Genomic DNA, 15,620 nt, shown 5'->3' with positions numbered 1-15,620 from the left:
GGATATTTAACAGTGGATATGGCACTAAAATTCACAATCTGGAGGGGAGTGGAATTTATTTTCCCCAGTTCTAAAAGCAATTAGCTATTTCAGATAGAGCCCAAACCCTCCAAAGTTGGGCAAGGCTCATGATGATCGCAGGCCACTGCTGCTTTTGCCACTGCTGGACCAGCAAGAAAAAGGAAGGTGAGAGTGTGGTTTGGTTGGAGGAATGGCAAGGGAAGTGTTCTGGTAATGAGCAGAGCTGGTGGGGAGGAAGTGAGACCATTTTCTAAGCCTGAAGTTGGTTCCAAAATCATGCAAGGACTCTTCGGAGGGGGGAGGATGCATTTCAGCCACAAATACGTATTAAGGAGTCAAAATTCACGAATCAGATCCTTTAGTTTAGGTATAAATAATGGTTTCCTGTAAGACTTGCATTCCAGAATTGAATCCAAAAATAAAATTTATGTGCGGAATTCCCTCTTTTTAAAAAAATGCAGCTGTAAATATTAAAGTTATTATGAAAGTTGTTCCTCAGCTGAATAAACAGTGCTGGGAGAGGGGAGGGGATCATCCTCTCTCCATGTTTTTTATAGTTACTCTTCCTAATTGTCCTGCTGCTACCTCATGCTCCAGATATCCAAGAAAGCTGACATGGTAAAGTTATATACAGCACTGCAGTGACCTCTTTGCAATGAGGATGCGTATCTCTCCAATAAAGCCCCAGACAAAATGACAGTGACAGCTGCCTCGTGGCATTCAGCTTGAATGGAACAGGTTTGCTCAGAAGTGTCAGTCGCCAGCGTGTCATGACAGCAGATAGCACCAAGGAAAACATCTTTAAGCCCCATCCTGGAAAAGTGAAACTTCTTTCAGCAGCTGCAGAGGCTGTTTAGCAGGAAAGGTGCTCTTCAAAGTCTTTGCACTTCTTCTTGGGTTGATCTTCTTTTATGAAACTCCTGAAAACTGAAACCTTTTGCCAGGTGTTAGTTGCAGAAGCCCATAAAACAAAATCTCCCTCAGCAGAAGCAGCAAAGCTGGAGGTTTTATGGGTGGAAGGAACTCCAAGAACCAAGAGAAGAAAAGCACGATGCTGTTGAAGAGGAGTCAGAAGTTACCTCTGTGGGAAGACGCTCTCCTCTCTGGGAAAGACCCAAGAGCACTCCTGAAGCGTGGACTGCAGTATGTCAGCTTGAGCCTCATCATGAAAGGGATGACAAGGACGCCTGACTTTTTGTGGGGATTGCCACAGGTCCAGAAACTGAACCTCTCCCACAACCAGCTGGTGGTCCTTCCTCCTGCTTTGGCGAAACTTGACAGGCTGGTGGTGCTGAACCTGTGTGGGAATCGCATGAGGTCTCTGCCGAAAGAGATTGGGCTACTCAGGAACCTGAAGGTTTTATTTGTCAACATGAATTGCTTGACGGAAGTACCGGCCGAACTCGGACACTGCAAGAAGCTGGAAGTCTTGAGCCTCTCTCACAACTGCATCTCCCATCTCCCTTCGAGCATCACAGACCTGATAAACCTGCGAAAGCTGAACCTCAGCAACAATCGGTTCATTTACATTCCCCTAAGTGTTTTTGCGTTGCGGAATTTAGATTTTCTACATGTAGGCTGCAACAAGCTTGAAAACATTGGAGACAGTATCCAATTTCTAGTCAACCTGCAGATCTTGATTGCTGATTATAACAAGATTCGCAGCTTGCCAAGGTCTATCTGCTCAGTCACTGCTCTTGAACTGCTAAATGTTGATTACAATTCCATTCAAATGCTTCCAGATGAACTCTATTTGCTGCGCCGATTGCCAAAAATTGCTTGGAATCCAATGGATAAGGGGCTACACATTGTGCACAACCCTTTGTCCAAGCCACTGCCACAGATTATAGATGGAGGACTGAATGCACTCTACAGCTATCTCAAAGATAAAAACGAGCTCCCATAAATGTACACTTTGCTTGGGATAGACCTGGTGGCCATGTCTCAACTGAGTTCTTTAATTTTTCTGATCAGTAGCTTTTACTGCACTCATCAAGAGTTGGATTACGGTTGCAATATTTCCCCCCGCCCTGAGCAAGTACATTGACTTTATGTTGACTGTGCAATGGATTTTCCAAATAGTATGTATCCTTGCAGTGCTGAGGTATCCTTTAGGATGGCAGGGGGTGAGGAGAAACCCCAGGGATCGACATATTTCTCTTTATTTAGCTGTAATCAGATTAATACAGAGCCAACAGCAGTTTCAGGCTTTTCCCACCTGTCAGATTTCAATAACATTAATATAAAGCATATTGATGTAGTGTGATGTGATGGTCTTGTGAAGTTCAGTGGCACTTTAAACTCCTGTTTAGTGTCTTGTACCAAGGGAGGGGGGGGCGCTACAGAAATCCTAACCACAAGAAGCTGAACTGATTCCTTAGCAAGAAAGCTTGATCTGGTTACAAAGCAATGTGTTTTTGTTCCGTGACCTATCTGTTACTACATTCTGGCTGTGGTTCAGTCCATTTAATTTTCCAGTGTGTTTGATCCCAGACAAGCAAGTTGCTACCTAAAAAGATATTGTAGAAAGAGTTGGTGAATAAATCTTGCAGCAATTGAGAAAAAAGTCCAGAATGGAAACGGCTAGTACCTCAAAATCTTGAAGCAGGGATTAGGTAACGTACATCACAACAAGTATTTGATGGAATGTATAGTTGCTTGTGATGTGAGAAGTAGGGGCATGGCCAGATCCACACCCCTTGTCAATGGGGCTTGTGCATGAGAACCACCCAGTTCTCTGCCCAGGTGTATAGAAATGGTGAGCCAAATAGCTATTTTTTATGAGGAGAAACCTTCTAAGGCTTGAAGTCATTACTTGCCTCCTTTTCTAAAATATTGGCCTGGGCACATATCATATGATGCCTGTCTGAGGTGGTTCTACCTAGTGTCCTTGTGGAAATGTATTTCATGAATGTTTTCTAAAGAAGCAATAGGTTAAAAAGTCTACCTGCCTTTCTATAAATCCAAAATGCAGGGCTATCCCCTCACCTATTGTATGGGCTAGGTCCCTAACTGCTAGGAAAAATGGAAAAGGAAAAATCTGGCAATTGACCAGAACTTATCTATCTGGGACAGTTGTGAATGTGAATACAAGCTTTGGGTAACTTTTAAGTTCATGACAGCTATTTGAAAAAGAAAACCTTCACTTCAGAAGCAGGAATTTGTATCTGTGAAATGCACTTTTAAAAAACGATGTCGTCAGCAGCTTCTGCAGTTTCGGTGCACAAGATGTAATGATGCAGAACAGGGTATATTGCCTGAGAATGTTGTGCTAATGGAATACCTCAAAAGTGAGCAGGCTGCCCAGATTGTAGAGGATGTAAACTTGATTTGCATCTCACTTTGGAGCTATTTGTGAAGGGAAATTCAGGAGTCCTAAATATACTTCTTCAGCAGTTTCTGGCTCCCTGGATGCAATTAAGGAGAAAGAGAAGGCATATGAGACTGAGGAATAGTATCTGCAAAAAAAGGAAGAAAAAAGTGTCATGTAATTAATCAGCTCAGGTTACAACCCCTCTGCACACTTACTGGGGAATAAGCTGTATTGTACTCAGTGATACTCACATCATACATAGGATTGAATTGTCAATGCCTGATTAATGTAATATACAATACAAAAATCCACTGGGTATTTTGCTATATATTTGGGGCACAATGCCACCAAATTCAGCACTTTGTAAATCCAATTGATTTCAAAGTCAAATATTTCATCACTGTCTCATTGAAATCAGTGGGGCTTAAAATAGTTTATCTTTGATTGGGTGCCCTTAATATCTTCTTTACATCTCTTCTTACAAAACATATATATAGGGATGTATTTGGGTTTTTATGGCTCTTTTATTCTGAAATAAACATACAGTGAGCTAGTACATTTAATATATAGCAAAGGGGAAACACACAGAGAGACCTGAAGGCTGATGGACTGAGAAATGGATTGAGAAAACTCTTGTTTTGACAGAGTTTCCTGGTAGCACTTATGTCAGTGCAACAAATGACATTGAAGGTGGTGAGTCCTATGGCAAACAAGCCCTATTGGGCACAACCGAAAGAACTGGATATGTTTAGCATGAAAAAGAGAAGCGTAAGGGGAAGCATGACAGCAAATACCTGAAGAGCAATGCCACCTGGAAGAAGGCAAAGACTTGAGTTCTGCTGCCTGAAAGAGACATAGCCAACTTAATGGGCTTATGTTGGGATAGAAGATTTTGGCTGAAGAGAAACTTATTGAGAGTAAGAGCAATTCTACAATGGAACCAATTCTCTCTCCCTCTCTCTCTCTCTCTCTCTCTCTGTCTTTCTCTCTGTCTCGCTCTCTCTCTTCACTGTCCAGGCCTTTTAAATCTACTAGTTTCATTTATCTGTATGCTAATGTATGTCCTGCTGCTTATTATTAACGCTGGTTTTATTATGTAAATATGGCTTTTCAGTATTTTCATGTAAGATCAAGAGCCTGGCTGAAAAGTGGGGTCACAGCAAGAACATTTTTAAGACTCACATGAGCGTACACTATTTATACATACAAATGGGTTCTAATTTTAAAGATGATAATTGTACTTAAAATATCCATCTCAAATGTCTGAATGTTGGCTCTTGTATGCCATTGTTGACAGTTATATGTTAAGGGGTTGTTTTTTTTACAGAGTAATCCAATCCGTGTCTACTCAGAAGCAAATGCCACTGAGTTCAGAAGGGGCTTGCTCCCAGGTAAGGGAGTTTAGGGTTGCATCATTTGTACATTTGATGCTGTCACATTAATCACTGGGCAGGGGAGATATCTGTTTATCAGCTAATAAGGATTAGGCAATAGAAGTTAGTTATGATATGATTTGGCTGCGATATCTCCCCATTGTAATTTGTATGGCAGCTTAAGAGAAATTGGCACTGCAGGAATGTTTAGGGTTCTGTTTCACAAGATGAAAAACAGCAGATGGTACAAGGAAAAGATCCCCAGACAGTAGCTAATCTATCTGAAAAAATCAAAATAGTGAGATGTGTGGATAAAGAAGGGAATAGAATATAAAGCGGAACACCAGTATTTTGAAAGTGATGATGGTGCAGAATAACAATAATATTTCCCTTGTCCTAATAAAACAGTTTAACTGGATGAAGCACTAAAATATAAACAATCTTCCTGTAAAGGGGGGGGGGATCCCATGATTATAGCTGCAATACTATACAGAATTACCTGGGAGTGCTCCTTACCGAACACAGCGAGACTTACATCTGTGTAATTATGCATGGGACTGCACTGTTAACAGCAAACCAAATAACTGGAACTGCACATTTGCACGTTCCAGTACATTCGTAATGAGGCAAATTATCCCCTCACATTAGCACTGAGCCCTGTTTCATTTTGTCCACCACCATTCCAACCTCCCGGCAGAGCCAAACTGCATGTATGCATTGGTCTGGGGCAATACCAGCGTGAGAGCATTCCCAGGAAACAGGACAGAACTGGCCATACATGGGGTTGTGCTTCACTGTAAGGAAGCGATGGGGAACATTTGGCCCTCCACATGTTGTCGGATTCAATTCTCATCAGCACCAACCTGCATGACCAATGGTCAGGAGTGATGAAAGGTGTAGTAGCACAACAACATCTGGAGACCCATGGGTTCTCTTTGCCTAGTTTAAGAAAAGAACTAAAGCAGAACTGGGGAACTGGTGCCCTCCTCCCCTGATGTTACTGGACTACAAGCCCCATCATCCCTGACCATTGGGCATGCTGGCTGATGGGAGTCAGAACCCAACAATAGCTGGAGGGCCAAGGATTTTCCAACCTGGTTTAATGCCTAAATTTAATAATAATAAAAAAATCTGCATGGAAAAAAATGTTTCTTATTTTTTAGTTCCTCAACCTAATTTTTAAACTAGACATACTACGCACGTTTCACATAGAAAACTATACTGAGATTTTGGTATAAATAGTTGTTGGGGGATTTGAAAGAAGGGCATAAAAATCTCCTGGTATTCATATCAAAATTTCAGTAGTTTTGCAAATGAAATGTGCCTTGTATTTCTAGTTAAAAACACAGATATTTCCTCATCCTCAGTTTCAAAAATTATAACTGCTACAGGAACATGCAAAACAATGTAGGATAGTGCGCGATACTCTTTGGTTTATGCATATGAACTGCAGTTCTGCTCAATTAATTTTTAATTCCCTTATTTCATTGGGATTTAAGCAACATAACTGCAATCAGGATTGCAGCCTTTATAACAGAAGCCTTTTGGCATGCAAACCCACATCGTATTTCCAAATCTTTTGCTTTAACTACTGTCTACGATGCTGAAATCCCCTTTCTTGATGAATCCTCTTTTACCCAGGAACAGTAAGCCCAACGTGTTGTATCAATATTTACTCTTCTAATAAGAGAAGAATTAAAAGGAAGAAAGAATGACTGGCAAGCATTTACATGATACTCAGGTAGGCACATTTCATTAAAAAAAAAAAGGAACAAGCCTCTTACTGCATCATAATTCTGTATTCTCCATAGCTTGGGAATGTTGTTTATTATTGTGCTAAAATAATTGTAGAAAATTATATTTGTTCTCCTTAAGGCTATAAACACAGTCTATTAATGCAAATATACATGATTAGCACTTAAATAATAAAGGAGAAAAGATCATAAATATATACATTTTTCTAAATATGAAGTGCTTCCAGTAATAGAATGAACCCTGGTGTCACAGTGGAAATCTAAGAGCCTCTTCTTTCTAATAGTGTGAAATTTCCATTTATAGCTGTGATAGGGTATGAGATGTTAAGCCTATCCCAGGCACAAGATTAAATGTTCTCAGTGCTGGTTGGAATAGAATACATGAAAGTGAGATACATTTACCTGCAAGCTCTCTTATGGATGCGAATACATGTTTATTAGTTGGTTCTAAGGAATGACTCTAGGCAGCAAGTGTATTTAAAACCCCAAGAGCAGAGTGATTAGCAAGAAAAGTCAAAATAGAAAAAATGTGCTTTAACGCATCTTATGGGTCGAGTATGCAAGATACACATATAAGTAAAACCATATGGCTGATTTTCCTGTTTTGACTCTGGTGCTGAGTTTTTAAACTCCAAACTCAGGAGGGAAGACAATGCCCAGACAATGGATTTAAACACTTGTCTCAAATGTATTAAGGATGAACAAAGGAAATTCAAAACAGGGAAAGGCTCAGTGAAAGAACTATTATATCACAGTCTCTATGAACTTGTCCAGGTAGATTTGCCACTCAGTTTAATGTGGTGATTAATACTTAGACTAAGTTCACATTAGGGACACGGGTGGCGCTGTGGGTTAAACCACAGAGCCTAGGGCTTGCCGATCAGAAGGTCGGCGGTTCAAATCCCTGCAACAGGGTGAGCTCCCGTTGTTCGGTCCCAGCTCCTGCCCACCTAGCAGTCCGAAAGCACGCCAGTGTAAGTAGATAAATAGGTACCGCTCCGACAGGAAGGTAAATGGCGTTTCTGGTTCGCCAGAAGCGGCTTAGTCATGCTGCCCACATGACCCGGAAGCTGTACGCCGGCTCCCTCGGCCAATAAAGCAAGATGAGCGCTGCAGCCCAGAGTCGGTCACGACTGGACCTAATGGTCAGGGGTCCCTTTACCTAAGTTCACATTAGCAGCTTCAAATGCTGCGAGGTAATTTCCCCCCACTGTGTTTCCAAGTCGCTTTCTTTCGCTGATGCTAACCTGAAAGTGGGGACCAGGGTGTCTTTGCCAGGCTATTTATTTCCCTGCGAAAGCTCCAAATCAATTTTGTGCAAGGACATTAATCTGCATGTGAGCAAAAACTTCTCACACCTCAAGGAATTAAGACCTTTCCTGAGTTAGAATGTTCCCCAAAGCCTGGATAATAGGTTGTCAAGTGTGGTGTGAGCCAGTGTGGTGTAGTGGTTAAGAGCGGTAGTCTTGTAATCTGCTAAACCGGGTTCGCGTCTCCGCTCCTCCACATGCAGCTGCTGGGTGACCTTGGGCTAGTCACACTTCTTGGAAGTCTCTCAGCCCCACTCACCTCACAGAGTATTTGTTGTGGGGGAGGAAGGGAAAAGAGATTGTGAGCCGCTTTGAGACTCCTTAGGGTAGTGATAAAGTGGGATATCAAATCCAAACTCTTCTTCTTCAAGGTCAACTAACTTAGTGTTCATGGGAGCCACCATGAATCTGCTTTCAACAATCCCCTTTTGCTATGCTTTATGATGTGACCTCAGTGGGCTGCATGATGATGGCATTCACATTACAGATAGTCTTCTTAGTGTTGTATTTTTGTATACTCAAACTGTCTCCAGAGACCCCACACATACTGTTTATAGAAAGTCCTGAAATTGTTCACAAGTAAAAAAACTCCCATTCTGAGAGCAGGCTGATATACAGACCTATAAATAGTGTTAGATCATCCCCGATCAAGTGAAAGCATATATAGAAAAATAATCCCTACACAAATGCAAATTAATTCACTTTTGATTAAAGTCCTTGTGACCACTAACTACTCATCAGTGCATACCATCTTTGTCCATCTTGTGACGCACCCAAAACCCTTTCCCGTTTGGGAAATAAAAACGTTAGGAATTTATTTTAATACAGCATTAATTCTGTTCAAAAACAAATGAATCTACAACAGGCTTCAAAAATATTGGAGTCAATTCATTAAAGACCTTCTCTCTGTACTGTGTGTGTGTGTGTGTGTGTGTGTGTGTGTGTATTAATCTTTGAGTTTGTTGAAAAGGCTGTGCTGCTGTTTGTAATGCCTTTTCTCATAAATGTAATTGAATATACTAATATAATCTCTTACTGCCATTAAAGGAATGGTAAACCCTACATCTGGGTTAACACTCAACTGTTTAGAGTGCTCAATTCTAATGCAATTGATTGCCTTGCAGATATTGACAATTTTTCTGAATGGGCTTGTATCTTGCTTTTCCAGAAGCACAAAATTAGATCTAGTCAATTATCCCCAGTTATCACACAACTAATTTAGGCCTCTTTTGATCTATCTGAAAGATCTGGCTTAAACAAACACATATTGGCAGGCAATCTGGAGTTTATCTGATATACTCCCCCCACCCTCCAACACCGCCACCAATACTTGATGCACATTTTAAGTCTTAAAATGTACACCAGGCTGGCTTGGGAAAGGAAACACATGCTTGAAAATGTCTTCCCCCCCCCCCTCCTTTTTTTAAAAAGTCAAGCTTTATCTAAATTTAGCACCATGATTTCTTCATGTGCCATTTCATCAGCAACCTGTTCTCTCTTCTAGACCCAAAAGTGTCCTCATTCACGGAATGTAATAGCAACGGGTCATTTGGTCAAGGATAAAGAATGTTGTATTGATAAAGCCTGACGAGAGACAACAGAGTTGAAAATAGAAATTTCTGGATGCCTGCCTCATTGTAACTGACAGAATGGATAAGAGTGCTTTCAAACATACCACAGATACAGTGAAATAACAAAACTCTGCAGTCATCTGTAGGGTTTTTTTTGTGTGCTTTTCTGCCTCGCATTTCACTTGTTCACAAAATGTTTCTTGGCACTCTGGGCCAGCTAAGCAGTTTTTGTATTCACATCTGTCAATCAGGCATCCACAAAGGAGGTTATAGTGAGCATGCAGGCGGGCTAGTAGGCCAAGACTGGCAACTGAATCCTGTTGTGCTGAATGATTGTAGTCCTATTTCTTTAAATATGGAAAAGAATTCAACCCCAGACAAAGAAAGATCATATAGTGCAGGCTTTCTTTCTCAGAAGGCAGATCCTGCTTAACACACAGAGTGCAAACTCTTCCACAATCAGTCTACATCCCACAGATCTGCCCAATAGAGAACAGGTAAGAAACAAGGAGTCCCATCCTAAAAGTGTGCTGTTCAACTGATGGTTTGGTAAAATAATCCAAATGGAGGCAAGCCACACAGACAGACTGAAAACAATAAATAGTTAATCCAGTGCAGGGAAACATTCCTTTCCAGTCCTATAACAAAAGCTCTGCGTGTAAAGCAAAATCCATCTATCAAACCTTCCTAGGAGATTATTTTCTAGACCCTCTAGGACTTGTTGTTTGACTCCAACTCCCAACAGTCCCAGACTGGATCTAGACACATTAAAAAAGTGATTCAGTTAAACATGTTGTAAACTTCATAAAGGGAAATCCTGTTGGCAAAAGATGGGACTCCACAGCGCCATCTGGTGTCACAGGGTTATAACTCATATAAAGCGCTTTTTCTTTATTAATGTAGTTGAGTCTCCAGTCAGTGATGATAACAGCCATAGTCCCACAATATTTGGATGTCCAAACATGAGCTGCCCCTGATCTCAAATAAGTCCACCAATGTCAACATCTAACTGAGGCAGTCATTGGTGCCTTAGAAGAGGAGGAGGAAGCAGGAGGAGGGTGTACTGGAGCAGGAAACCACCAAAACAGTCAAGGACTCAGCTATATAGCTCCAAATAAAACGTTTTGAATGTGTTGTAAAGTGCAATATACAATTGTGACACTAGGTGGCGACTGTGAGCTATAGCAAATTCAAAAAGGTTTTTACAGTATTTTCACACATTTTTAAGATGTGTGTGGATTCCACCCCAGTCAAATTAATGCCACATCAATTGTCCACTGACAAAACATTCTCAGTTAAACATCCACATTCTGTCATCCCCACACGTTGTAATAGAAGCAGGATATAGGATAAAAACTCAGCACAATTTTTTAGTTGAGTCTTCTGTTCATACAATAGCAAAAATAAAATAACCAAATCTCAAAAACAGGAATTTTGTGTGTGATGTTGTCAGAGCTGCCCGAGGTCCCAGCTCACAAAGGACCAACGCCGCTTCGTTGTTAAGTACGAAAGTCTTTATTGAAGTTCAGTTTCACTTCCAGAGCCGCAGCGTGCAGCTCTACGTCTCAAACTCTAGATCGCTGATGCTCCGTCTGAATCTCCTCCCCCCAGACACCAGTTTAAGACTCTCGCCTTGCTCCACCTCTTCCTCTGTTCTTTCCGCCTCTGGTTCCGCCTGTCCGTCGGGGTCTCGCCCTTTCTAGACTCTTCTGACGCTGAATCCCCTGAGCCTTCCCCCTCCCTCCGGCGGGCTTTAGGAGCTGGTTCCCAATCCGGGTCTCCTGCTGTCCCCCGCGCCTGTACATTTGAACTTGGCGCGCGCGCCCAGCCAGCAACTTTCCTCCTGACCGTTTCACTGCTGCTGTCACTGCTTCCCCCTTCGGGGAGGCTAGCTGCAACTGACCTCCCCTCCGTTCCCCCACTCTCCGATGGAGGCGTGGTCAGCCCTGACTCATCTTCTCTCCCCGCTGGAGGAGACGCTGGTCCTGACACATGTGACTCTTCCCCCCCACTACGCTCTGGTGGGGAAACTGGTCCTGATCCCCCGCTGCTGCTTTGGGGTTCCCCGCTGGCTCCTTGTTTCTGGTGCGTCCCCCCTGGGACCCCCCTTGCCCTGACCATCGGCGCCCCCTTCTGGGAATCTTCTGATTCGCTGGAGAAGCTCATGGAATCTCTCGGGTCACTGTCATACTCCCCTACGCTGCCCTCGGATTCTTCCCCTTCGCTCTCCATTTCCTCTCTCCCCTGTGCTCCTGCTCCCGAGCCCCTGACAGATATATTCAGGAACTTAAGTGTTATTATATTTTACAGATGGAGAAGTAGAGAACAGGAGAAAAACTGATCCTTATCTCAGGATGCACATCTCTAGGGCTAGTATTCAAAATCACGCCCTCAATACCTCTATCTAAATTGTTTTTGAAACCACTGAGGTTGTTTAGTACACCCACTGTTTAACAGTGATTATTCCAGGCTTTTACACTTTAAGGATGCCGTGACTCCTCCAGTTTTGAGACTGAAAGTAAATGCAGTTGTCTCCCAAAATTGGAATTTGGAATGAACTTGGAAACTTTTAGTGAATTTGAAGGGGAAAGAATGGATTCTGGGATAGGCATTATGATTCACCCTCTACTCCCCTGTAACTTTTGCAGAAGATTTACACTCCTTCTGATCTACGATCTCAATATGTAAATGACCTCATACTATTAGATTATTCTATCTACAGCTTTCTGTAACACAAATACTCTGCTCTTTTTGGTTTTTTAAAAATGGGGTGCTGGTACTCCATACTGGTTAGTACTGTCACACAAAAACCCCTTTGTTTTCCTCATTCTGATATCTTTGTAGAGTGTGATAGCTTCTGTGATTGTTCCCTGCAGAAAGATGGACAAAATGTTCAGTGTAATGATTCTTTCAAGATTGATTAGAACTGCTACATCCTCTAAGATCCATGGCCTGAAAGTAAAAGAGAAAACCACAGGCAAAATCACAATTTACACATACAAGGAAGCAATCCTAGGCAAACCATGTATTCAAAAATTGTGGAAAATAAGTATCCAAAATAGTTCTTGAATAAATTAATAAACTATATTAAAACTAATAAACTATGTTACAGCAGAAATAGGCTAATATTTATTTTATTTATTAGATTGATACACACATCTTCCTCCAGAGGAGTCCAGGGCAGTGAACATATCAATACTAATACAGTTGTACCTTGGAAGCTGAATGGAATCCATTCCAAAAGTCCGCTCAACTTCCAAAACGTTTGAAAACCAAATCATGGCTTCTGATTGGCTGCAGAAAGCTCCTTCAGCCAATCAGAAGCCACGGAAGCCCCGTCGGACGTTCGGCTTCCAAAAATAGTTCACAGACAGGAACAGTCACATTGGAACGGGAGTCAAAATGTTTGGGAACTAAGCTGTTCGAAAACCAAGGTACGACTGTACAATTAAATCTTTTAAAGAAAAACCCAATTTAAAACAACCTTCTAAAAAGCAGTTTAAAACTCCTACCATGTGAAGTCAAATAAACAGTACATGCAGTAATTCTTCCAGTAATGTGATATGGAAAGCATTTCCATGTGTTAGTCCTAGTGAGGCATCCAAATGGCTCAGCACATGACAAAGAGTTACTTGCCTCTCCTTTCCATATGTTACAATAAATCCAAAATGGAAGTATTCTGGCTGGAGCTGATGGGAGTTGTAGTCCAAAACATCTGGAGGACAGTAGCTTGATAAAGGCCAATGTGGAGAATTAATGAGAAATACATGTGTCGATTGCTGCACATGGCAAGCATGCACATGGAGTTTTCTCCCATCCAAGTACTAACCAGGCCTGACCCTGCTTAGCTTCTGAGATCAGACGAGATCGGGTGTGTTCAGGGTAGTATGGCTGTAGACATGCACATGGAGTTTTCATTCTGCATACATCAGGGCTAGGGAACCTTTCTCAGCCTGAGGGCCACTTTCCCTCATGGACCATCTTCCAGGGGCCACTGGTGTGTAGGGGCAGGGGCAAAACTTGGGAGAGCAATTGTGTGGATTGTGCCATGGAGAGCATCCCAAGGTCCACAGAGAGAGGCCTGCAAGGCCACATTTGCCCTTGGACATGAGCTTCCCCGCCCCTGATTTGGACACACTAGGGAAATATAACCAATCATAAGGACTTAGAGACCCAATTAAACTGAAAATGCAACTCAGTAGATTACCTGCATGAAGATGTGCAAGCAGGCAATGTTACAGTGGAAAGATCCTCTGGCAAGAGTCAACAGGAAACTCAGTCCAGGCAAGACAGAACTGCTTCTGCTTTGGGAAGGAGACAGATTCTGGTACAATGGTTCAACTTGGTTTTGGTGGGGGAGTTCCTTCCCTATCAGTCTCAGATTCATTGATCCCTGATCATCCATATCAGGCTGAGATAGGAACCTGGTCCAGTTCCTCAGCCAGCTTCCAATTCAGTGTCCTGGCCACTACTGAACTCTGAGTCATGAGACTATTATAGATTCTCACACTTTTTTTCCTCCACAGGTATCATTCCAAAATACTCTCATTGGAGTAAACAACAGGACTATCCATCAGAACTGCAGGAAGGCTGTGCAAGCCTTTGTTGTTCTTACATGGCTTTTATTTTTACTTCCCCGGTGGTATCTGTCACTTCACTGCTAGCGCCACCCAATTTAACAAATAGTATATTTAGGGATTCCTGGAAAGCGTATAATCTCTCTTCTCATATGTCATTAGCTCAGCACATAACTTCTGGGCATTATGTGCACACAGTGCTTTTGATGAAGTCTCTCGCTGATTAAATACAGCATATCTTGGATGTCCATTTCACATTTCCACAGTGCACTTTCATATCTTCGCAGGAATGAAAAGCTACATGCGGGGAAAGCATTCAGCAAAGCCTGCAGCCTGAATGGACTTTCATAACCGCAGGATCACAGTAGGCCATTTTGTCATCATTTCTGTGTGATGGCTCTAAAAGAAAAATACTAGATTCACATTCCCAAACTTTGATAGAAGCAAGCTGTTATCTCCGCTTTAAACACCTCCTTCAATACCCAGAGCCCCTCTGGTCTTTCTGCACGCCACCACTGATCCCATAATCTTCAAGTCACATGTGCACCCCCATGTCACTGCTCAGGATGGTGTCAGGAAGCAAAACAAAGGGGAAAGTGGCTGATAAAAGTGATCCTGCTGGGATGTAGCTGCTCATCAAACACACTTTCAATTTGTCTTACTTTGGCTGGCCACATGTGCTTGGACTGGTGAATGCCAACTATGAAACTTGCTAGGCGATGATATCAAGACATTCCTGATGGCCGATGCCAAAAGCTGATGCACCTGAACCAGCTTCAATCATAGACTGATGAGAGCTTTAGAAAGGGAAATCAGTACTTGCCTACATGTTGGGTTGTTTCAATTACATGTGAGACTGACAAGGCTACAATTTGTTCGTGACAATCCATTTGACAGCCACACATGTGCCGACCACCTGATGGCTCTTCAGCTAGCTGCAACTAACCAATTTTCAACAGGATGTGTGTTAGCCATTTCCCCTTGTATCGGTCCCGTACTGTTATATTGCTTCTAGAAAAATCAAACACACAGTGATGACTCCAAAGATTCAGAAATAAACTTGCACAGTTTGAAGATCTCATGTCTCTTCCCATCAAGGCCTTCCAAAGTTTAAGCCCATCTTGTAAAGGTTTCTGCCATTCTCCTGACCTTCCAGATGCACTCTTCCCCTCTCCCATCCAAACTAACCTAGAAGCTACTACAGAGAGAAGCCAACAACATTGTCTGATCTCCACTGAACCATTTGAGCTTCCACAGCAATGCCCTGAATGGAAAAAAAATCAATGGAAGGTGGACCTTGACCTCATAGTAGGGTCATCAGTATCTATGGAAACTACCGGTACATTTCCTTTTGTTCTTTTTGCCTTGAATGTTGCTTTTCATGTGCATGATGTCTCAGGTGCAAGGATTCACCAGAAGTCAACATGCTGTCCTGCAGTGAGCCCTCCTTGCAGCAGGCAAGTTTTCACTTAGAATGGAATAGAATAGAATTTATTATTTATACCCTGCCCATCTGGCTGGGTTTCCCCAGCCACTCTGGGCGGCTTCCAACAGAGTATTAAAATACAGTGGTCTGTTAAACATTAAAAGCTTCCCTAAAGAGGGCTGCCTTCAGATGTCTTCTAAAAGTCTGGTAGTTGTTCTTCTCTTTGACATGTGGTGGGAGGGTGTTCCACAAGGCGGGTGCCACTACCGAGAAGG

The 15,620-nt window shown here is 42.3% G+C and overlaps 1 protein-coding gene across 1 annotated transcript; it reads left to right on the top strand.

Moving 5' to 3' along the window:
• The first annotated feature begins 584 nt into the window (after positions 1-584).
• On the top strand, positions 585-8,849 carry LRRC30 (leucine rich repeat containing 30). The gene is made up of 2 exons (XM_083622674.1): positions 585-4,725; positions 6,349-8,849. Exon 1 carries the CDS (start codon positions 1,031-1,033, stop codon positions 1,925-1,927), a length of 897 nt encoding a protein of 298 aa, XP_083478800.1. The 5' UTR covers positions 585-1,030; the 3' UTR covers positions 1,928-4,725; positions 6,349-8,849.
• The last annotated feature ends 6,771 nt before the right edge of the window (positions 8,850-15,620 follow it).

The sequence above is a fragment of the Podarcis filfolensis genome (assembly GCF_964270895.1).
Source record: "Podarcis filfolensis genome assembly, chromosome: 7".
Lineage (NCBI taxonomy): Eukaryota > Metazoa > Chordata > Lepidosauria > Squamata > Lacertidae > Podarcis > Podarcis filfolensis.
The sequence above is the reverse complement of the archived record's forward strand: the minus strand, read 5'-3'. Positions and strand labels throughout refer to the sequence as shown.